The sequence below is a fragment of the Prinia subflava genome, chromosome 15, assembly GCF_021018805.1.
Source record: "Prinia subflava isolate CZ2003 ecotype Zambia chromosome 15, Cam_Psub_1.2, whole genome shotgun sequence".
Lineage (NCBI taxonomy): Eukaryota > Metazoa > Chordata > Aves > Passeriformes > Cisticolidae > Prinia > Prinia subflava.
In genome coordinates this window covers 1094995-1117556 of record NC_086261.1, presented here as the reverse complement: position 1 = coordinate 1117556, position 22562 = coordinate 1094995, and the positions used below count along the sequence as shown (strand labels likewise).

The following is a 22562-nucleotide window of genomic DNA, read 5'->3' as shown; positions in this document are numbered from 1 at the left end:
AAGGGCGTGGCCGGTGTTGCTTTTCCACCGTAGAAATTCCATTTTTCCCTGGAAGGCGGCTGCTCAGAGAGCCTGGAATAGTGGGGAGCCCGGGCCCCTGGGGTTGGGATTGCTGGGAGAGGCCCGGGGATCAGAATTCATTGGAATGGAGCTGGGGAGGGATTTCCTGCTGAGGAAAAGGAGAATTTTCCCGGGGAGGGTTTTCCTGGTGTGGGAAAGGGGAATTTCCCTAGGGAGGTTTTTTTCCTGCTGTGGTAAAGGGCAATTTTCCTGGGGAGTTTTTTTTTCCTGGTGTAGAATAGCTGAATTTCCCCAAGGAATTTTTTCCTGCTGTGGAAAATGGGAATTTCCCTGGCCCTGTTTTTCCCCATTTTTCCTTTGTGGACACCCCAAACCCCTGCTGGGTCGTGCTGACTTCTTGCAGAACCAGGAGACCCCAACCATGAGTTCCTCCTGCCACAGTCCCAAGATAAAAATGCTTTTTAAAATCACTTTTTAAATCTTGACACGCGTTGTTACACTCAGTTTATTTCAATGACAGCTCACACCTTGTTTTTCCAGAAACAATCAGAAGGGAGCCTATGGAAGTGTCAGCACTAAATTAAGGCAAAATCGGGTTTTGAAAGGCAGCTGCTGGTTCCTGAGTCCGACTAGAAACCGGGAAAAGCAGAAATAAAAACCCTTCAGGTGCTGCTCTTTGCAGATCTCCTCGGGATTTCAGTAGTCGACCGAAGGGAGGCAGATGTGGCGCACGAACTCCTCGTAGTTGATGGTTCCAGCGGGCCCCACCTTGGCCTCTTTCAGCAGATCATCCACTGGAAAATGGGAAAACCTCCTTAGGAGGAGACCTGGGGGCTCTGGAGCTCAGGGGAAAAGCAGCACTGCAGGGTTGGGGTTTGGGGGGTTTGTTGGGATCCCCTGTGGGATCGGGTGAGGGTTTCAAACCGGCCTCAGTCAGCACCGGGATTTTAATTCCAGGTCAAAGTCTCTGGAGCAGGGATATTCATCTTTGTGGGTTCCACAGGGGAAAGAATTCACAAAAACTTAGTCCAGAATGGGCTTTTGGGATTGTTGTGCCCCTTGGAGCCAAAACTCTGACAGATTTCTGGCAGGGGTTTGGGGTTTTGCCTTTGGTTTTACTTTGGGGTCTCCTGCTAGGACAGGCCCTCCCTCACCCCAGAGCAGCTGCTGAGGAGGGGAAAGGAGAAGGAAAAGAAGGGAAAAAAAAAAAAAAGGGAAAAAAGAAGGAAAGGAAGAAGGAAAAGGCTAAGGGAAAAGGAGGAAGAAAAGGAAGAGGAAAATGAGAGAAGGAAAGGAGAGAAAGAGGGGAAGGGGAAAAGGGGAAGGGGAAGGGGAAAGGGGAAGGAAAGGAAAGGAAAGGAAAGGAAAGGAAAGGAAAAGGAAAGGAAAGGAAAGGAAAGGAAAGGAAAGGAAAGGAAAGGAAAGGAAAGGAAAGGAAAGGAAAGGAAAGGAAAGGAAAGGAAAGGAAAGGAAAGGAAAGGAAAGGAAAGGAAAGGAAAGGAAAGGAAAGGAAAGGAAAGGAAAGGAAAGGAAAGGAAAGGAAAGGAAGTTTGATCCCTGTGGGAAGTGCAGACCTTCCTCCTCGGAAAGCTTCTCCCCCAGGCGGGTGAGCTTGGCGCGCAGCTCGGGCACGGTGATCACTCCTCTCTTGCTCCTGTCCATCATGGCCAGGGCCCTCAGGATCTCCTGCTCGGGCTCCTCCTGCTTCATCTGCCGGTACATGATGGTCAGGAAGGTGGAGAAATCCAGCTCCGCGTTCCTGTCTGCGAAAGGGAGGGAGATCCTGTGGGAATGGCCCCGTTGGGGGCTGGATCCGGGGTTAAACATCCCCCTCCTCCCCTGGGGATCCTTTCCTGGGCCTCTTCTCCCTTTCCTGGAATTCCCCTGGGGAGGTTTCTCCTGCTGTGGAAAAGGTGAATTTTCCTGGCCCTGTTTTTCCTGATGTGGAAAAGGTGGATTTCTCTGGCTCTGTTTTTCCTTGTGTGGAAAATGGGAATTTTCCTAGCCCTGTTTTTCCCCATTTTTCCTTTGTGGAGACCCCAAACACCTGCTGGGTCGTGCTGGCTTCTGGGAGCCTGACCATGAGTTCCTCCTGCCACAGTCCCAAGATTCAAATGCTTTTAAATATTAATTTATTAACACTCTTATTAATACTATAAATACTCTTCTCCCTGACCTTGGAATTTCCTTTCTTTTCCCTAGATCAGGGCATGTCACACCTGGGGTTTTCCCCCTAAAATCCCATTTATAACTTGGTTAAATTTGTGCTCTGAACCTGGATCCTGAATTTTTAATTCTCCCCTCCCCTGATCTCCCAATTCCTTGGGGTCTGTGCTTTGCTTTTCCCACAGATCTCCAGCTGAACATCTCCCTGTGCTCTCCTGCCTCTCTTGGCTGGCCTGGAGTGTCTCTCACCCCCCAAATCCACATTAATGTGTTTAATATTAATACGATTAATACGTCTCCTGCTTTTTGGGGGGGATTTTAGTGGCCCTGCTGGATTGAACACACCACGGCAGCTTCTGCTGATGCTCCGGGTGGGCGCTCCCTCCCGGCAGTGCCCGGAGCATCCCGGCACAGAAAAGGGGGATTTTCCCCGGTTTGATCCCGGTTTTTGGCGCTCACCGATCCTGTGCAGCTGCAGGTGTCTCTGCACCTCTCCCGGCGTGGGGCTGGCTCCCAGGCACCGCATCACCGCCAGCAGCTCCGAGGCTCTGATCTTCCCCTTCTGCTTCTTGTCGTACAGCGAAAAACACTCCTTGAACTCTAATTAAAACCCAGGAGCGGCCGTCAGGGCCGGCGGGAGCGGATTCCAGCCGGATCCGGTGTCCCCGCGGGGGTGTCGCCTTTCCCGGGGGGATGGGCACGGGGGGGCACCCGGGGAATTGAGGGCAATTAACAGGCAATTAAAACCCTTAATTGGGGCCCTCCGGCCTAGGGACCGCGGCCAGGAGGGGAAAAGAGGAGGGGTTTGTTTGAAATGTGCTTTTCTGCTTTGGTGCGGTGGGAGAGGGAGGGAGGATGCTGAGGGAGGGGGAGGATGATGGAGATGAAGGATGCTGGAGGCGAGAGATTTTTGGAGGTGGAGGATGCTGGAGGTGGAAAGGGAAGGGAGAGAAGGAAAAGGAAGGGAGAGAAGGGAGAGAAGGGAGAGAAGGAAGGAAGGGAGGGAAGGAAGGGAGGGAAGGAAGGGAGGGAGGGAGGGAAGGAAGGGAGGGAGGGAGGGAAGGAAGGGAGGGAGGGAAGGAAGGAAGGAGGGAGGGAGGGAAGGAGGAAGGGAGGGAGGGAGGGAGGGAGGGAAGGAAGGAAGGGAGGGAGGGAGGGATTTTCTCCCGCCCCCGTTGCCCGCAGCTTTCCCAGCAGCCGAGCCCGGCTCGCAGCTGACCCAGATTCGGCCGGGAGCTCTCCCCGCCTTGCCCACCCCGCTCCCGCTCCCTCCTGCGCCAGGAAAATCAGCCTGGTTTGGTGCCATCCCCTGTCCTTGTCCCCTCTGTCCCCAGCCCTCGCAGGAACCGGGGGTGCCCCGGGGGTGCTCCGGGGGTGTCCCGGGGGTGCCGTGCCCTCCCCTGGCCCGGCCGCCTCCTCCTCCTCCCCCGGCCAATCCCCCCGGGAGCTGCAGATTATCAGATTTGCAATAATACTCTTTATTAACGCTCTTATTTCAGCTTCCCGCGGCCATCCCGGAGCACGCCCGGCCCCCCTTTCCCGGGGGTTCGCAAGGGGGATTTGGATCCTTCCTCTTCCTCCTCTTTCCTTCCTTCTCCTTCCTCCCCCTTCCTCCTCTTCCTCCTCTTTCCTTCCTCCTCCTCTTTCCTTCCTCCTCCTCCTCCTTCCTCTTCCTCCTCCTTCCTCTCCTCCTCCTTCCTCTCCTCCTTCTTCCTCCTCCTCCTCCTCCTCCTCCTCCTCCTCCTCGCTGGGGTCAGGGTCGCTCCTGCTGCTCCCTCTGCCATCGGCTGCTTTGCGATCTGCAGAATTCCCATGGAATTCCGGAGCTTTCCCAGTTTTCCCAGATCCGCGGGGAGCGGGACTGGGGGGCAGCGAGCCCACCCCGAGACACTTCCCGGCGGGAAATGCCATTTTTACCAAAAAACACCGATTTAATCTCTAATTAAAGCGATTTAATCACCCCCGGAGCAGAGCAGAGCCGCACCTACCGTTAATTTGATCCTGGGACAGAAACTTTGCCTGCAGCGGGGAGGGAGAGAAAAGGGAGAGAGGAGAATAATAATAATAATAATAATAATAATAAAAAAAACAAACTAAAGAGCTTGAAACTCTGATTTCGGGGCGCGGAGCCGGGCCGGGCTCAGCCGTGTCTCACCATGGTTTTGGGGACAATCCGCGCGGTTTGGGGGTCCCGGGGAGCGGAGGCGCCGCTGCCGCTGCCGCGGGCGGTTCAGGGCTAAAGTCCGGGAGGTGTAATAAAATCCCGCTGCCATGGCTACGGGCTGAGCCTGCCCGGCGCTGCAGTGCCAGCCCAGCCCGGGCGGCTTTTCGTCTGCTTTTTTTATATATTCTCTTTTTAATCTTCTTTTTTTCAATTTTTTTTTTTTTTTTTGTTAGAGTTGGGATTAAACGCCTGAGACAAAAGTATGAATTTTTATTTTTATTTCTAGCACAGCCCCACCAGCTGGGAGGTTCACCTAACGAGGTGAAAACCGGCTCCACCTCTGATGGGATTTTAGGGCTGCTCGGGGTCCCAAACGCGGCTTTGAGCATCCCAGAGGTGACCCCGCTCCCAGCCGGGCTGCTGGGGGAGGAGGAGGAGGGCACAGACCCTGGAATTCATCCCCAGCCTGAGGGATTTGGGGTTGTTTAATGGGAAATTTCCCTTTTTGTGGGAGCTGGTGGTGCTGATGCACAGATTCCTGGAGTTCCTCCCTGCCTGACGGATTTTGGGTTGTTTAATGGGAAATTTCCCCTTTTTGAAAGTTGGTGCACAGATCCCTGGAATTCATCCCCTGCCTGATGGAATTGGGGCTGTTTAATGGGAAATTTCCCTTTTTGTGGGAGCTGGTGGTGCTGATGCACAGATCCCTGGAATTCATCCCCTGCCTGATGGATTTTGGGTTGTTTTGTGGGGAATTTGCCCTTTTGTGAGAGCTGGTGCACAGATCCCTAGAGTTCCCCTGGAGTTCTCCCCATGCCTGGTGGATTTTGGGGTTGTTTAATGGGGAATTCTGTGGAATTCCAAGGAATTCCCATGTCTGAGCGAGACCTGGTGGTGCTGGTGCACAGATCCCTGGAATTCCCCCGCCTCACGGATTTTGGGTTGTTTTGTGGAGAATTTGCCCTTTTGTGTGAGCTGGTGCACAGATCCCTGGAATTCCCCTCCCCACCTGATGGATTTTGGGGCTGTTAGTGGGGAATTCTGAGGAATTCTCACCTCCTGAGAGAGAAGTGGCGGTGCTGGTGCACAGATCCTGGGAGTTCCTCCCTGCCTGATGGATTTTGGGGTTGTTTAATGGGAAATTTCCCCTTTTATGAAAGTTGGTGCACAGATCCCTGAATTCATCCCCTACCTGATGGATTTTGGGTTGTTTTGTGGGGAATTTGCCCTTTTGTGAGAGATCCCTGGAATTCCCCCACTGCCTGATGGATTTTGGGGCTGTTTATGGGGAATTGGCCTCTCCTGCACCCAGCGCTGCCTCCCTGCCAAATTAACCCAATTAATTCCAATTAACCCCTCCCTGCCCGGCTGCACCCATCACACGACCACCATCGCTCGGGAATTTATTGCAAACACACGGACCTACATTAGAAAAACTAAATTTCTCTTTTTTCCCCCTTTTTCTCCCCCCTCCCCTGGAGAATATCAAACTTCCCGGGGCCCCCCGTGCCGGGTGCTCATGTGCAGGGTGTAGAAGGCCCAGGGCTCGGGGACGTAGATGACGCCCGGGTATTTCCTGCGCAGGGTTTGGTCGTCCCAGAGCCAGCCCACCCAGGCGGCGATGAGGAGGAGGGTGAGGATGAAGGAGAGCAGCAGGAAGCGCCCGTTGCTGTCCAGCGCCAGCCCCCGGCGCCGCTGCCCGCGTCACCAGCGCCAGCATGGCGAAGAAGGTGAAGAGGTAGAGGATGAAGATCTGGCCCTCGGTCACCAGGTACCTGCAGGGACACCCGGGGAGCCCGGGAATGTGGGGAGAATTCCCGGATTTCCTGGGATGGGTGGGGAGCCCGGGAATGTGGGGAGTGTTCCTGGATTTCCTGGGATGGGTGGGGAGCCCGGGAATGTGGGGAGTGTTCCTGGATTTGGGATTTGTGCTGATTCTTGGGAATGCAGAGAGCATTCCTGGATTTCCTGGGATCAGTGGGGAGCCCGGGAATGTGGGGAGAGCATTCCCAGCATTGGGATTTGTGCTGATTTCTGGGAATGCAGAGAGCATTCACGGATTTCCTGGGATTGGTGGGGAACCCAGGAATGTGGGGGGAGCATTCCCAGCATTGGGATCAGTGGTGATTCTTGGGAATGTGGGGCACATTCCCGGGTTTCCTGGGATCACTGGGGGTCCTGGTAATGTGGGGAGCATTCCCAGATTTCCTGGGATGGGTGGGGAACCCGGGAATGTGGGGAGAGCATTCCCAGCATTGAAATCAGTGCTGATTCTTGGGAATGCAGGGAGCATTCCTGGATTTCCTGGGATCACTGGTGATTCTGGGAATGTGGGGAGCATTCTCAGATTTTTGGGGATCAGTGGTGATCCCAGGAATGCAGGGAGCATTCCTAGCTTTGATGGGAATGCAGGGAGAGCATTCCCAGCTTTTCTGGGATCACTGGTGATCCTGGGAATGTGGAGAGCATTCCCAGATTTTCTGGGATCAGTGCTGACCTTGGAGCTGCCTCAGCTCCCAGGGATTCCAGCGTTAATTTGATTTTCCAGCCCCACAGAGCAAAATCTGCCCTGGGGAGCCCCGGGGAACGGAGCAGCTCTTCCTGGAGCATTCCTGGGGAATTCCTGGAGCATTCCCGGCGAATTCCTGTGGCATTCCCGGGGAATCCCCTCCTCCCAGGGGCAGCAGGCACTCACCAGTAGTAGAGGCTGCTGGGCCCCACCAGGAGCAGCGCGGCCGCGGGCATCCTGCGCTGCTGCGCCGCGGGCGTGAAGCAGCCGCTGAAGTAAATGAACAGGATCAGGAAAAACGGGATGTACCTGCAAAAACCGGGAATGCCGGCGCTGGGAAGAGCCCGGAGAGGGGATGGACCGCCCCAAACCCACTGGAAAGGGAATGAAACACCCCAAATCTACTGGAGAGGGAATGAACCACCCCAAACCCGCTGGAAAGGGGATTGGAGTGCCCCAAACCCATTGGGAAGGGGAAAGAGGAGCCAGAAATCCATCCCACACCCGGAGCTGCTGTTTGGGATTTTGGGGGTGTTTGAGTTGTTGGGGTGTTCAGGTGTTCGGGGTGTTTGTTTGGGTGTTTGGGATTTTTGGGCTGTTTGTGATTTCTGGGGTGTTTGGGGTTTTGGGGGTGTTTGAGGGTTTTGTTTGGGTGTTGGGGTGTTGGGTTTTTTGGATATTTGGGGTGTTTGGGTGTTTGGGGTGTTTGTGATTTTTGGGGTGTTTGTGATTTCTGGGGTGTAATTTTTGGGGTTTTTGGGGTGTTTGGGGCACAGCTGGGGGTGCTGCCCGCCAGGAGGAGCCCCCTGCCCTCCTCTGGAGCTGCCCCCCGGCACCCCCAGCCCACCCCGACCCCCCAGACCCCCCAGACCCCCGATCCCCCCGCCCTTCCCGGGGTCCCTCACCACATGCAGTGCCCCAGGTACTCGTCGTAGTAGTAGAGCAGCTCGAAGGAGTCGATCTGAGGCAGGGATGGAAATCCAGGTTACGGCACAGAGCATTGCAGGGTTTAGAAATTCAGATTTCAGCAGTGCCTGGACCCAGCTCGGGCCCTGCCGGGGTCCAGGCTGGAGGTTCCTTCACCATTTATAAATTAAAAAATCGGAAATGCTTGAACCCAGCCTCTTGCCTGGGTGTGTGGCTTGAGGTTCCTTTACAATTTATAAATTAAAACTTTGGAAATGCTTGCACCCAGCTCAGCCTCTTACTGAAGTTTCTGGCTTGAGGTTCCCTTACAATTTATAAATTCAAAATTTGGAAATGCTTGAACCCAGCCCTTTACCAAGGTTTCTGGCTTGAGGTTCCTTTCTAATTTATAAATTCAGATTTTAGAAAAGCTTTGATCCCAGCTCAGGCCCTACCAGGGTCTCGGGTTTGAAGTTCCTTTGCAATTTATAAATTAAAAATTTGGAAATGCCTGAACCCAGCTCAGCCCCTTACCAGGGTCTCGGATATGAGGTTCCTTACAATTTCTAAATTAAAAATTCGGAAATGCTTGAACTCAGCCCAGCCCTTCCCAGGGTCTCTGGTTTGAGGTTCCTCTACTATTGATAAATCCAGATTTTATCCAAGACCATCCCAGCTGTACCAGAGTCTCTGGTTTGAGGTTCTATTACCATTTATAAATTCAGATTTTATCCCATCCCAGCCGTACCAGAGTCTCAGGTTTGAGGTCCCTGATGATGGGATAAATTCAGATTTTATAAAAGCTCAGCCGTACCAGAGTCTCAGGTTTGAGGTCCCTGATGATGGGATAAATTCAGATTTTATCCCAGCCCATCCCAGCCGTACCAGAGTCTCGGGTTTGAGGTCCCTGATGATGGGATAAATTCAGGTTTTATAAAAGCTCAGCCGTACCAGAGTCTCAGGTTTGAGGTCCCTGATGATGGGGTAAATTCAGATTTTATAAAAGCCCAGCCGTACCAGAGTCTTGGGTTTGAGGTCCCTGATGATGGGATAAATTCAGATTTTATAAAAGCTCAGCCGTACCAGTGTCTCAGGTTTGAGGTCCCTGATGATGGGATAAATTCAGATTTTATCCCAGCCCATCCCAGCCGTACCAGAGTCTCTGGTTTGAGGTCCCTGATGATGGGATAAATTCAGATTTTATAAAAGCTCAGCCGTACCAGTGTCTCAGGTTTGAGGTCCCTGATGATGGGATAAATTCAGATTTTATCCCAGCCCATCCCAGCCGTACCAGAGTCTCTGGTTTGAGGTCCCTGATGATGGGGTTCTCCCGCACGCTCAGGTGGTGCTGGTACCCACTGAAGATCAGCCGGTGGTTCACAGAGTCCCCCACCAGGTGGATGCTGGCGCCCATCACGAAGGTGATGATGCTCAGGTGCACCATGGAGCGGGGCAGGGTCCGCGGGGACCTCTCGATCAGCTGCAGCCACAGGGGAAGGGTGAGGGGAGAGATTGGAGCATTTTGTGTGTTTTGGGTCCATTTTGTGCCCATTTTGGGTCCATTCTGTGTCCATTTTATGACGTTTTGTGCCCATTCTTTGACCATTTTGTGTCCCTTTTGTGTCCCTTTTGTGCCCATTTTGTGTCCCTTTTGTGCCCATTTTGGGTCCCTTTTGTGCCCATTTTGTGTCCCTTTTCTGCCCATTTTATGACCATTTTGTGCCCATTTTGTGTCCCTTTTGTGCCCATTTTGTGTCCCTTTTGTGCCCATTTTGTGTCCCTTTTGTGCCCATTTTGGGTCCCTTTTGTGCCCATTTTGTGTCTCTTTTCTGCCCATTTTATGACCATTTTGTGCCCATTTTATGACCGTTTTGTGACCATTTTATGACCATTTTGTGCCCATTTTGTGTCTCTTTTGTGTCCATTTTATGACCATTTTTGTGCCCATTTTGGGTCCACCTTGGCTGTAGCCCTGGTCAGGCCCTGTCCTGCCCAAGGTGTATCCTGGACACCTTTCAGTAAATCTCTGCTTTATTCTCCAGCTCTGCCCAGTCTGTTCCAGCTCAGCCCTCCCAAGGCACCCCTGGAAGGGGCCTGGGGAGCTCCTCTTGCTTCACCTCAATTTGTGCCTGATTAGAGTCGCTCCCCTCTGCCCTGGGTTCTTCCAGTGCTGCCACCTCATTAACAGCAGCCAATTAACACCACGGAGACGCAGCCAAGTGTCAGGGAGGAGGAGGAGGAGGAGGAGGAGCAGGGACAGGGCAGCTCCTGCCCTCGCTGGGTTTGGGGGTTTTTCCCAGAAATTCCTCACCCAGAATGAGCAAAGCTCTCCTGCCTCTGGAGGGGTGTGGAAGGTTGGATCTGCCCTCCAGTGGCAGCAGAGCCTCCAGCACAGAGCTCCTCATGCACCCAGGCACTTCAGCATCCCCCAAATGAACATTTTGGGTTCTTTTCCCCTTTTTCCGCACACAATGGGACTCCCACAGCGTGACCCCACAGCCGGCACGAGCTGAGAGCCACAGAACCACCCAGGGGGAAATTTAGGGCACCGCTGTCAGTGCTGGGCTCTCCCTGCCCCACCTGGAGCACCTGGGGCTGGCTCAGGGCTTGGGACAGGCCTTGGAACAGGGGCAGGAAATCTGGGAAAGAGCTCCACACTCAGCAAAGCAGGGAAGAGCTCCAGGAGTTTTCCAGCTCAGGGATCAGCCAGGGCTCTCCCTCCTCTCCCTAAATCAGCTTTGCAGCCCTCCCCAGGCAGGGCAAAGCTCCTTACCCGTGGTTCATTCTGACCTTGGTGTTTAATTTTGGAGGCTTAACCTTCCCTCCCCCTGGAAGGCCACGGGAGGGCGAGGAGAGCGCGAGGTCCCGGGGGCTGGGACTCGTCCCTGGGGCAGGGAATGAGCCCTGGACAGCACCTGGAATCTTCTCCTGTGGAGGAGCCCTGGTGCTGAGCCCCCAGCCCACAGGAATCACCGGGATTCCCTTCCTGCCAGCAGCGTTTAAATCCTCCTGGAATATCCAGGGAGAATCATTCCCACCCCAGGCCGTAATTCAACCCCAGCTCACGGGGGTTAAAACAGGTTTGTCATTGCTTTTTCCCGGAGTGTTTAACAGGAAAAGATTCCCAATGATCTGGCAGAGTTTCGCCTCACCAATGGTGTGTGGGATCCAGAGGTTGGCAGCTGGAGCCGGATAAATCCCAGCTCCAGCCACAATTCCGATGTCAAAGCCCAAGTGTAATTAAGCTCTGAGCAGTTTAGAAAATCCTCTAAAAAACTCCGCTTCCAGCTGTCTTTTAAGCCAAGGATGGATGTTGTCCTAAAAATATCATCTGAGAAAGGGGCTCTGCCTCCTCCTGGAGCCAGAATTCCAGGGGGAGGCAGGAGATCCAGGGGTGCTCTTTGAAAGGCAGCATCACAAATCCCTCCTGGAGCGGGAAACTCTTCCTTGCTGGCAGGAATTTGGGAATAACCAACACCCAAAACCCCTCTGAGCCTTTGCAAAACTGGGAATGGGAAAACCCCTGAGCATTCCCAGGTTTGCCTTCAGCTCTGACTCCTCCTGGAGCCAGAATTCCAGGGAGAGGGAGGCAGGAGATCGAGGTGCTATTTAAAATGTGACATAACAAATCCTCTCAGCTCTTACTGGCAGGAATTTGGGAATAACCAACACCCTAAAAACCTCGGAAACGTCCCAAAACCAGGAATGGGGAAAGCCCCGTGGATTGCCAGGCTCACCTTCAGCAGCAGGAAGGGGGTGATGACGTTGTAAGCCATGTGGAAATAATCTCCAGCGCTGGGTTTGTTCAGGGGAAACCACTCCAGGGGCAGCACGAGCTGAGGGGAGAGGGGAGAGCAGCACAGCAGCACTCATGGGAAAAGGCTGGGATTGTTTGGGAATGCTCAGCTGGGCTTGAAGGGACCAAGCTGGGCAGCTCTGCTTGGAGCAAACTTCCCAAAAATCACCCTCTGGAAGTTCTCACTCCTAGCCCTGCCTGGTGCTGGCAAATTGCAGTGTCAAGGAAGAAATTTGGGGTCCTGGATCTTCCTGAACCTCCTGCCAGCCTTCAGCTCGAAAAAATTCCAGTGAGATGGAGTGGCCACTTCTGGAGCAGCAGCCCCAGGCTCTGGGATCCAGGAGGAGCCTCCCAGGCCCTTCTTGGTGTGAAAATGAAGGAGAGGAGAGGTAGCAGGAGCAGCTTTCGCAGGAGAGCGGAGCTGGCCCGGCCCCAGCCCCTCTGGTGTGCAACCCCAGCACCCCCAGCTCCTTTCGGTGTCAAACCTGAGGGGCCACAGAGCTAAAAATCCATCTCATCTTCCACTGCCCGAGCTGCTGTGAAACCCAGAACCTGCAAAACTCCACCCTGACAAAAATCCCTTTTTTTCTGCTGCTCTGAATGCCAAATCTAAAACAAAACCTGTTGTTTCTTCCCCCAGAAGTGCTGCTGCTTGCCCTTTTCCTGCTTTGGGCTCTCTGATCCCATTCCTGCTTGCCCTTTTCCTGCTCTGGCTCTCTGATCCCATTGCTGCTTGTCCTTTTCCTGCTCTGGCTCTCTGATCCCATTCCCACTTGCCCTTTTCCCGGTTTGGGCTCTCTGATCCCATTCCTGCTTGCCCTTTTCCCGGTTTGTCCCCTCTGGCTCAGCCCTGGGCACGCCCTGGCCGTGCCCCCTCACTCACCATGGCAATGGGGCGCCCGAAATCCAGCACCCAGTTCTGCAGGGTGAAGTAGAACCACAGGTCCAGGTGGAACGGGGCCGTCCTGAAGGTGTCCTCGGCCTTCCCCGCCCCATGCCTGGAGGGGACAGAGGGACACGGGGCAGCCCCGGGAGGAGGCACAGCTGGGACCCCACAGCAAACACGGGAGGAGGCACAGGGAACCCACAGCAAACCCGCGCTCCCCTCCTCCGGGATCCTCTCCCCTGGAATCCTCTCCCCTCCTCTGGAAGGGTCTGTCAAGCCCTGCATGGGCTGGGATAACGCAGGTACACCGGGATGCCCCAGACAAAGCCCGGGGGGAAACCCTGGGGGACCCCGACCCTGGGGATATCCTGAACCCTGATCCTCGGGATATCCCGGACCCCGATCCTCGGGATATCCCGGACCCCGATCCTCGGGATATCCCGGCCCCCGACCCTCGGGATATCCCGGACCCCAACCCTGGGGATGCCCCGGACCCCGATCCTCGGGATATCCCGGACCCCGACCCTGGGGATGCCCCGGGCCCCGATCCTCGGGATATCCCGGACCCCGATCCTCGGGATATCCCGGACCCCGACCCTCGGGATATCCCGGACCCCGACCCTGGGGATATCCCGGACCCCGATCCTCGGGATGCCCCGGACCCCGATCCTCGGGATATCCCGGCTCCCGACCCTGGGGATGCCCCGGACCCCGACCCTCGGGATATCCCGGACCCCGACCCCGGGGATGCCCCGGACCCCGACCCTGGGGATATCCCGGCTCCCGACCCCGGGGATGCCCGGAGCCCGCAGCATCCGGGGGTGGTACCCGGGAAGGGGCCGGGCTGTCCCGGGGGGTCGGGGCAGGCTGAGCCGGGGGGGTTGGATGGGGTGAAGACCCCCAAGCAATGAGGGGTGCATTTCCCCCTTCCCACCCCCCCGCCAAGCCCCGGCCGCGCTCACCTGCCCGGGTAGAGCGGCCCGGCGGGCGGGGGCGAGCCCGGGGCCGCGGCGGGGAAGGGCCGGCGCCGCGCCGAGCCCTGCATCAGCCCGGCCCGGGGCTCCCGGAGCCTCCCGGAGCCGCTGCCTGTCCCGGTGCCGATCCCCGCTCCCGGCCGCTCCCGGCCCGGCCCGCGGAGCAGCGGCGGCTGCGCGGGGGCGGCCCCGGAACCGCCCGGCGGGGCGGGGGCAGCGCCGGCCCCGCCGCTCCGGGATCGGCTCCCTGGGCTCAGCCCCGCCGATTCCACCGCTCCGGGCTCAGCCCCGCCGCTTCCATCGCCCCACGGGCTCAGCTGCCCGGGCTCGGCCCCGCCGCTCCCAGCACCGGGGAAGCGGCGGGATCGGCTGAAGCCCCGGCGTGCCGGGAGCCCTGGCTGGGCTCTGGGCGGACCGGGATGCTCCAGGCTGGGATCGGGCTGGCACGGGGCACTCGGCGCATCCCGAGCGAATCCACGGGAGCCCGAGGTTCATCGGGAACGAGGAGCTGGGGCTGGCCGTGGATGCGGGCGCTGCCTTGGCCGAGTTTCCTTTTCCGCGGATCACGGCACGGTGGATGCGCCGCTCTGTTCCCCGGTCTCGGTTTTGGTGGATAAATCCCTCGGGATGGGTTTATCCATCCAGGCAGGGAGGCAGGCAGGGATTTGCGGCCCTCGGGGCTGAATTTGCACTCGCTGGGGTTTGGGGTTTTGGGTCTAAATCGGGAGGTGCAGCCTGCCCTGGGCACGGACATTTCCCCAGGATTATCCCAGGTTGCTCCGAGCCCTGTCCAGCCTGGCCTTGCACACCTCCGGGGATGAAGGATCCCTCAGCACCTCACAGGGAAGAGGGTCTGAGGCACCAAAGCCGTCCTGGAGGGCTTGGTTTGGGCACGGCTCATCCCTGGGCCGGGAGCTCGGCGTGTCCCACCGTGTCCCCTGGGATGTGCCTGCTGTGACATGGAATGGCAGCAGGACAGTCCCTGCGATCTGTGGCACAGCCTGCCTCCCTTCCACTGGGGAATTCTGGCCTGGAATTCTGCTCCCGCCTGGAGGTTTTGGTCCCTTGTGAGGAGCAGGGGACCCTCCCCACGCCCCCCCTGCTCCCCCAGCAGGACGCTGGAAACATTATCCCTGAAAAGTGGAGGGGTCATCGAGATAACGGAGCCACTTAATCCTGCCAGGACCTGCTGGTCACCCTGTGCCCGACACGGGGACGTGGCCCTAAACAGGGCTGTCCCCTGCTGTCCCCTGGTGTCCCCTGGTGTCCCTGGTGTGCCCCGGGCTGCGGCTGCTGCTCCCTGAATAATGCACACCGCACACGGAGCCGCGGCTCCGGTGTCAGCGCTCCCGGTTCATAATTGATGGGCTGGGACCGGCTCCCCGCAGGACAGAGGGGCCCGGGGCGGTGTCCCCTTACCGCCGGTGGCCCGGGGCGATGTCCCCTCACTGCTTGTGGCTCGTGTCACCGGCAGCAGGGGGGTGAGGTGGCAGGGGGGTGACGAGGCCGGTGTCCCCTAAAGCAGGGTGAGGGTACTGTGTGCATTGGGCTGGGGCGTGGCCGAGGTGATGGGAGCTGCTGGTTCGGGTGTAAAAAACCCAAACTGGGCCAAACCCAGCCCAGCTGAGCCCAACTGAGGTCAGTCCAGTCTAAGCCAACCCAACCAATACAGCCCAAATAAAACCTGCCCAGCCAGCTCAGCCTGACACAGTCCAGATGAACCCAGCCCAAATCAACTGAACAAATTCCAGCCCAATCCAGTCTAACCAACCCAACCCAGTCCAACACAACCCAGTCCAACCCAGTCCAACACAACCCAGTCTAATCCAGTCCAACCAACCCAACCCAATCCAATCCAATCCAGCCCAACCCAACCTAGTCCAGTTCAACCCAACCCAACCAAATCTGGCTCTCCACAACTCCCTGACAGGAGGGAGCAGCCAGGGAAGGTCGGGCTCTGCTCCCAGGGAACAAGGGGCTGGATTAGAAGATGTTTTCTTGAACTGCACCAGCAGAGGTTTAGGTTGGATTTCGGTTGGACAGCAGGAGGAATTTACCCGTGGAAAGGGAGCTCAGGCCTTGGCAGGGCTGCCCAGGGAGGTTTGGAGCCCCCATCCCTGCAGGTGTCCAAGGAAGGGCTGGGCGTGGTGCTGGGGACAAGGCGGGGATCAGGGACACCTGGGACTCGATCTCAGAGGTGTTTTCCAAGCTCAGGGATCGCGCAGTGGAGATGCAGCACAGTCTTGAGTCTGCGTCAATCAGTGGAATTCCTGTGGAATTTATGGTTTCCCTTCCAGTGCTTCCTTCACCTCCCCAGATCTGGCCAGGGAGGTGAAGGAAGGCCAGGCCACAGCACTTTTCCAGCACAGATCTGTCTGGGATCCCAGAACGGGGAAAAGTCCCTCACTGGCACTGGAAAAGTGCCTCAGAGAGTGGAGGCCAAACTCAGCTGTTTAGAACAGCCGAGCTCTCCCTGCGCTCTCTGGAGCTCTTTCCCAGCACGGATCGGTTCAGGATCCCAGACCAGCCGAGCTCTCCCTGCGCTCTCCGGAGCTCTTTCCCAGCACGGATCGGTTCAGGATCCCAGACCAGCCGAGCCGCCCTCTCCTCTCTGAGGCTCTTTCCCAGCCCAGCCCCGTCCGCGCTCCGGAACGGCCCCGCCGGGCCGCGGTTCCCGGCCGGCCCCGCCGAGGCGCGGCGGTTCCGGGGCGGAGCGCGGCGGTGCCGGCCGGGCCCGCGCTGCGGGCGGGGGGGCCGCGCCTTGGCTGCCGGGCCGCGGCTGCGCTCCCGCCGGGGCCGGCGCTGCGCTCCCGCCGGGGCCGGGCCGGGCCGGGGCCGGGGCTGGGGCCGGCGCGGCGCGGGGGGCGGCGAGCCCCGGGGCGGCCGCATGTGCGCCCCGCGGGGCGCCGCGCCAGGACGGAGCGGGCCGGGGCGGAGGCGGGCCGGCCCGAGCGGGGCCGGTGCGGGCGGCGGGGCCGCGCGGAGGCGGAGGCGGCCATGGAGGGGCTGGCGGGGTACGTGTACAAGGCGGCCAGCGAGGGCCGCGTGCTGACCTTGGCCGCGCTGCTGCTGAACCGCTCCGAGAGCGACATCAAGTACCTGCTGGGCTACGTGAGCCAGCACGGCGGGCAGCGCTCCACGCCGCTCATCATCGCCGCCCGCAACGGGCACGCCAAGGTGGTGCGGCTGCTGCTCGAGCATTACCGCGTCCACACGCAGCAGACCGGCACCGTCCGCTTCGACGGGTACGTGAGGCCCGGCCCCGGCGGGCTGAGGGGAGCGGGGCCGGCACTGCCCGCGGCTCGGTGGGGTTTGGGGGCTCCTCCGGCACAGAGCGTGCCCTGAGCTGGGGAACCTGTGGAGTCCTTCCAGCGCAGGGCTCTGTGGTCTGGTGGTGCCTGTGGGGCCCTTGCAGCTCAGGGCTCTGGGACTTGGGCTTTCTTTCCAACTTGGACTTGATTCCCTGACTTGATGCACCCTTATGGGGCCCTTCCAGCTGTGTGTTCTGTGGCTTGATGGTCCTTGTGGGTTCTTTTCAACTGTGACTATTCTGACTTGGTGGTGCTTGTGGTCCCCGCTGAGGTTATTACTTGACCTGGTGGTCCTTGTGAGCCCTTTCAGTTCAGTTTTCTGTCACTGGATGTCCTTGTGAGCCCTTCCACCTCGGGCTGTTCCACCACTTGATGGATCCTTGTGCATTCTTTCCAGCTCAGACTGTTCTGTGACCTGGTGGTCCTTGTGGGCCCTTCCAGCTCCAGCATTCTGGGATTTTTTGGCCTTTGTGGGTCCCTTCTATCCTGGATTATTCTGGGATTTTTTGGCCCTTGTGTGTCCCTTCCAAGGCTCTTCTGTGATTACTTCCCTGCCTTCTGTGAGCCTCCCAGGAGGATCTGTTCTCTGATTTTCCCTGGCACAGAGGGGAGCCTGACAGGTTGGCAGTGCCCAGGGCGCTCCTTTCTGCTGGTTTTAGAAACAAATTTGTTTCTAAAACCAGCAGAAAGGTTTTGTTTCCCCACCTGAACATCCCATGTTGGAGACCCCAGTGAGGTCCCAGTTGGGGATTTTCTGATAAAAATGCCTTTGTGCTTGGAGATCCCACCTGATGAGCCATAAATGCCTTTTCCATTCAGGAATTCCCCATGTGCAGCTGTGGACAGGATAATCACATCCCAGAGAGCTCCTGCTGGGCCCGGGTGGCCTTTCTGGGACATTTTTGCCACTGCAGGTGACAGTGACATCGGGCAGGGTTCTCACACTGTTCAGTTTTCACACCCAGAACCGCTTCCTGGTGTGGTTTGACTTTTATTCCTTCCTCTTCCCTTCCAGCTGGTGGAGTGGGGTTTGTTTATGGGGATTTTTTGGGATTTTTTTGTTTGTGCTTTTTTGGTTGTTGTTTGTTTGTTTGTGTTTGTTTTTGTGGTTTTTGTTTGTTTGTTTGTTTTAATTTCTGTTTGAGTTTTTTGTTTGTTTTTAGTGGTGTTTTTTTGTGGGGTTTTTTGGGGTTTTTTTCCAGTTTGGTTTTGGTTTTGGTTTTGTTTTCCTCGATCTGCAGCAGGTTGAGAATTCCTGGGGTGAGGATTCCTGGAGGAAGGGCCTCCTGCTGCCCAGCCCACGCTGGATTTTCGCCCGGCTGGGGTGGGGATGTTTTCCAGAGGCTGTGCCTGGCACAGATGGAAGGAGGGGTTGTGGGAGGCACAATGGATGCAGAGAGAGGAGCGGGGCCCGTGTGATCCCCGGGGATTGTTGTGCCTCAGCAGCTCCTGTCCTTCGGGCTTTTCACCCAAAACACCAAAAAAAAAAATCACCTCGTGTTCATAAAAAGTCCCTCCTCCCGACTCTGCTCCTGCTTTGATACAGAAATATTTTAGTGGGATTATTTAAAAAATCAGGAATTCTCTCCGAGGTCTTAAAGAGCCTCTGGAGGTGTTGGATTTACAAACAGTTTCTGTGCAGCTATGAGGGCTTCACCAAATGATTGAAAATCGCTGTGAAAGTGAAATTCAGGCTGATCTTACGATGTTTTAACTTTGGGGAACGTGGCTGTTTGGAAATATTTGTCCTTCCTGTGTGCTTGGGATGTGCCTGGAGGGTGTGTGAGTCCTGCCTGTTCCTTCATTTAAATCCTCCAAAACCAGGGAACGGGAAAGACAAATCCTTCCTTTTGTGTGCTGGATTCAGGGAATGAGAACAGCTTTAAAAAGGGGATGTGTCCCCTCATGTCCCCGTTATCTGCAGGGCCACCATGTGACACAGATCTGTGGAACAGCCCACTCAGAACTTCTGCTTTTGGAGGTTTTATTTTCTTCCCGAGGTTCCATTTGTGTCACCGGGTGCTGGGCTGGTTCAGGGCACGGGATCTCGAATAGGGAAGCAGCTCAGGGAGAGGGGCAGAGGGGAAGTGACCTGAAATTTTGAACAGCCACTAGGGCTGTTGCTGATGTCTAAATCTGGGGATTTTTGAGTCCAAATATCCATTTCAAGGTTTTTCTTGGCCTTTAGTGGGTCACTTTGTGGCACTGAAGGGATAATTTTAGAGCTCTTCCCAGACCTCCCTAAACTGAGGCTGGAGTTTGTGAGTGGGATCTTCACGGTGGCCAAACCCCTTTGGCCACTTTGAAGCTCCAACTTCCAACGCTCCCTGTGATCCTTTGGCCTCATTCCTTGGCGATCCCGGTGAGTTCCTCGAAATCCAGGGGCGGGCTGGCTGTAAAACCAAACACGGCTGGGCGTGGGGACGCTTCTGGGAGAGCGCCCAACCCTAATCCCTGTCCCTGTCCCTGTCCCGTCCGCAGCTTCGTCATCGACGGCGCCACGGCGCTGTGGTGCGCGGCCGGCGCCGGCCACTTCGAGGTGGTGAAGCTGCTGGTGAGCCACGGCGCCAACGTCAACCACACCACGGTGACCAACTCGACGCCGCTGCGGGCGGCCTGCTTCGACGGGCGGCTGGACATCGTCAAGTACCTGGTGGAGAACAACGCCAACATCAGCATCGCCAACAAGTACGACAACACCTGCCTGATGATCGCGGCCTACAAGGGCCACACGGACGTGGTGCGGTACCTGCTGGAGCAGCGCGCCGACCCCAACGCCAAGGCGCACTGCGGCGCCACCGCGCTGCACTTCGCCGCCGAGGCCGGGCACCTGGAGATCGTCAGGGAGCTGGTCAAGTGGAAGGCGGCCATGATGGTCAACGGGCACGGCATGACGCCGCTCAAGGTGGCCGCCGAGAGCTGCAAGGCCGACGTGGTGGAGCTGCTGCTGGCCCACGCCGACTGCGACAGGAGGAGCAGGATCGAGGCTCTGGAGCTGCTGGGGGCCTCGTTCGCCAACGACAGGGAGAACTACGACATTCTGAAGACGTACCACTATTTGTATTTAGCCATGCTGGAGAGGTACCGCGACAGCGAGAACGTCATCGAGAAGGAGGTGCTGCCCCAGATCGAGGCGTACGGGAACAGGTCGGAATGCAGGACGCCTCAGGAGCTGGAGTCCATTAGGCAGGACAGGGATGCCCTGCACATGGAAGGCCTCATAGTGCGGGAGAGGATCCTGGGCTCGGACAACATCGACGTCTCCCACCCCATCATTTACCGGGGCGCGGTCTACGCCGACAACATGGAGTTCGAGCAGTGCATCAAGCTGTGGCTGCACGCGCTGCGCCTGCGGCAGAAGGGCAACAGGAACACCCACAAGGACCTGCTGAGGTTCGCTCAGGTCTTCTCGCAGATGATCCACCTGAACGAGCCCGTGAAGGCCAGGGACATCGAGAGCGTGCTGCGCTGCAGCGTGCTGGAGATCGAGCAGGGCATGGCGCGCATCAAAACCACGCCGGACGCCGACGTCCACACGGCCGTGGACAACTACGAGTGCAACATCTTCACCTTCCTCTACCTGGTGTGCATCTCCACCAAGACGCAGTGCAGCGAGGACGACCAGTCGCGCATCAACAAGCAGATCTACAACCTGATCCACCTGGACCCGCGCACGCGCGACGGCTCCAGCCTGCTGCACCACGCCGTCAACTCGGGCACGCCCGTGGACGACTTCCACACCAACGACGTGTGCAGCTTCCCCAACGCCCTGGTCACCAAGCTGCTGCTGGACTGCGGCGCCGACGTCAACGCCGTGGACAACGAGGGCAACAGCCCCCTGCACATCATCGTGCAGTACCACCGGCCCATCAGCGACTTCTTGACGTTGCACTCCATCATCATCAGCCTGGTGGAGGCCGGCGCCCACACGGACATGACCAACAAGCAGAAGAAAACCCCTCTGGATAAAAGTACCACCGGGGTGTCCGAAATCCTCCTTAAAACTCAAATGAAGCTGAGTCTCAAGTGCCTGGCTGCCCGCGCCGTGCGGATCTACAACATCAGCTACCAAAACCAGATCCCCAGGACTCTGGAGGAGTTTCTGCAGTTCCACTAGGCCGTGTCCAACCCTTTGTGGTGGTGCTATCCCGGGACGACGCCAGGCAGCAGAACACACCCGTGTCCATCCCGTTGTTTCCCTCCATTCCTTTGGTTTTGGGTTCCTCTGGGTTTGTCTGCGGCCTCAGCTCTCGGGTGGAGATGGTGGAGGGCGGGGGCAGGAAAGGCCACATCGTTGTCCTGATGTTTGAGGTTCTGGTCCCGTTCTGTTCTTGGTTGAAGGAATCCCCTCATTTGCTCTCAGTTTTCCAAGCAGCAGGAAAAGAGTCCCCCAGGGAGCTCCTGCCGAACGTCCCATGTCCGACACGATTGGCAGAATTGGATTCCAAACTCCCCGGGAAGAGAAAAATGGGGAATTCCGTGGCGGTCGGGTTAAAAGCGGAGTGTCCACCCCCAGATCAGTGCGTTGCTCCCGTACCTCACCGCTTCAGCCTGTGCTGCAGATGCTGGTTTGAACGTTTAACGTTTCAAAGGTTGTGCTTTGATTGGGAATCCCCTTCGAGCAGCCGTTACCAACAGCTACGGACGTGAGGGATGCTCTGTAAGGAAATGCAGGTGGGAGTTCAGCTCTGAGGGGCCGAATTCCACGATCAGGCTCTTCCCTGACACTGCCCCAGTGAGTATTGAACAACCTGTGGACAAAAAAACCCCTCCCACGCCCGAAAATAACCGGAATCATCGTTTCTTTTTGCGTAGTCCCGTCGCTCCTATCCAAACATCGTGCATGGATCCCTAGAGACTGGGTAGGGAATTAGTGTTTGTGTGTGTCCCAGCATTTCAAACTGCTTTTAACTTGGGTTTCTTCTGTTGTTTCGATGCTCAACACGCACCTTTCTTTGACTCAAAGTCTGTCCAGCCGCACTCTTGGATTCCAGATGCTGGATCTTCCTAACGGAGCCGTCTGCCGCCAAAGAGAGTCTTCCTTGAGCCTGGCTTTTCCAAGAAGCGTTGGAGTCTGTGCCTCCCTGAGTTGGACTTCGAGGATTTTTTCACGGTTTTTATTCCTTCCGGTAAAAAAAAAAAAAAAAGAAAAAAAATCTCTCTTCTTAAAACTGATTTTTACAGAAAAAAAAGAAAAAAATTCTCCTCTCATCAACCTCTTTGCCGATGGGCGAGTGATTGTACGGGAACGTTGTGGCTGGAGGACTTTGGGAGAAGTGGCAGATGCTCCGGCAGGAAAGTGTCACTTGTTGGGACAAGGCTCCTGATCCCTCTGCTCCTTTCCCACGCGGGTTTTGAACCGTCAGGATGAGCGAATGTTCCGTGGGGTTTGTTGTTTTTTTAAAAAAGAACAATCCAGGTAGAACTTTCAGGCGAGATTTGGGGCACACGTTTCTATTTGTATGACAAAGAAATAAACATTGAATGTGGAATTACCTTGGGATTCCTGGGTTTTGTCCGGGGTTTGTGTCCTGTGAGGGGTCAGGTTTGGGTTCTCCAGGGAAGCTGTGGCTGCCACATCCCTGGAATTGTCCTCAGGCCAGGCTGGGGCAGCCTGGGATGGTGGAAGGGATCATTTTCCTGAGGAGAGGATTCCAAAGTGCCAATAAAAATTCCTGGCAGCTGATTCCCGGGCTGAGCACTGGGTGTTGTGTCCTTGGAAAAGCTTTAGGATCAGCTTTAGGATCAGCTTTAGGATCAGGTTCTCCAGAGGAGCTGTGACTTCCACGTCCCTGGAATTGTCCTAAGGCCAGGTTGGAGCAGCCTGGG

The 22562-nt window shown here is 56.7% G+C and overlaps 3 protein-coding genes across 3 annotated transcripts; 1 reads left to right on the top strand and 2 right to left on the bottom strand.

The window, feature by feature from the left end:
* Positions 1 to 508: 508 nt before the first annotated feature.
* Positions 509 to 4472, bottom strand: CALML4 (calmodulin like 4). Its single transcript, XM_063412497.1, has 5 exons — positions 4343 to 4472; positions 4176 to 4206; positions 2647 to 2787; positions 1596 to 1784; positions 509 to 815 (listed from the first exon to the last, which is right to left on the bottom strand). The coding sequence occupies exons 1-5, from the start codon at positions 4343 to 4345 to the stop codon at positions 718 to 720; spliced, it is 462 nt and encodes a 153-aa protein (XP_063268567.1). The 5' UTR covers positions 4346 to 4472; the 3' UTR covers positions 509 to 717.
* Positions 4473 to 5740: 1268 nt separating this feature from the next.
* CLN6 (CLN6 transmembrane ER protein) lies at positions 5741 to 13619 on the bottom strand. The gene is given in 8 exon segments (XM_063412496.1): positions 5741 to 6049; positions 6051 to 6126; positions 7047 to 7169; positions 7766 to 7821; positions 9058 to 9246; positions 11504 to 11602; positions 12446 to 12560; positions 13411 to 13619. Coding segments are annotated over 8 exon segments (954 nt in total). The 5' UTR covers positions 13494 to 13619; the 3' UTR covers positions 5741 to 5836.
* Positions 13620 to 16282: 2663 nt separating this feature from the next.
* Positions 16283 to 22228, top strand: FEM1B (fem-1 homolog B). The gene is made up of 2 exons (XM_063412495.1): positions 16283 to 16667; positions 19215 to 22228. Exons 1-2 carry the CDS (start codon positions 16420 to 16422, stop codon positions 20848 to 20850), a joined length of 1884 nt encoding a protein of 627 aa, XP_063268565.1. The 5' UTR covers positions 16283 to 16419; the 3' UTR covers positions 20851 to 22228.
* Positions 22229 to 22562: the final 334 nt, after the last annotated feature.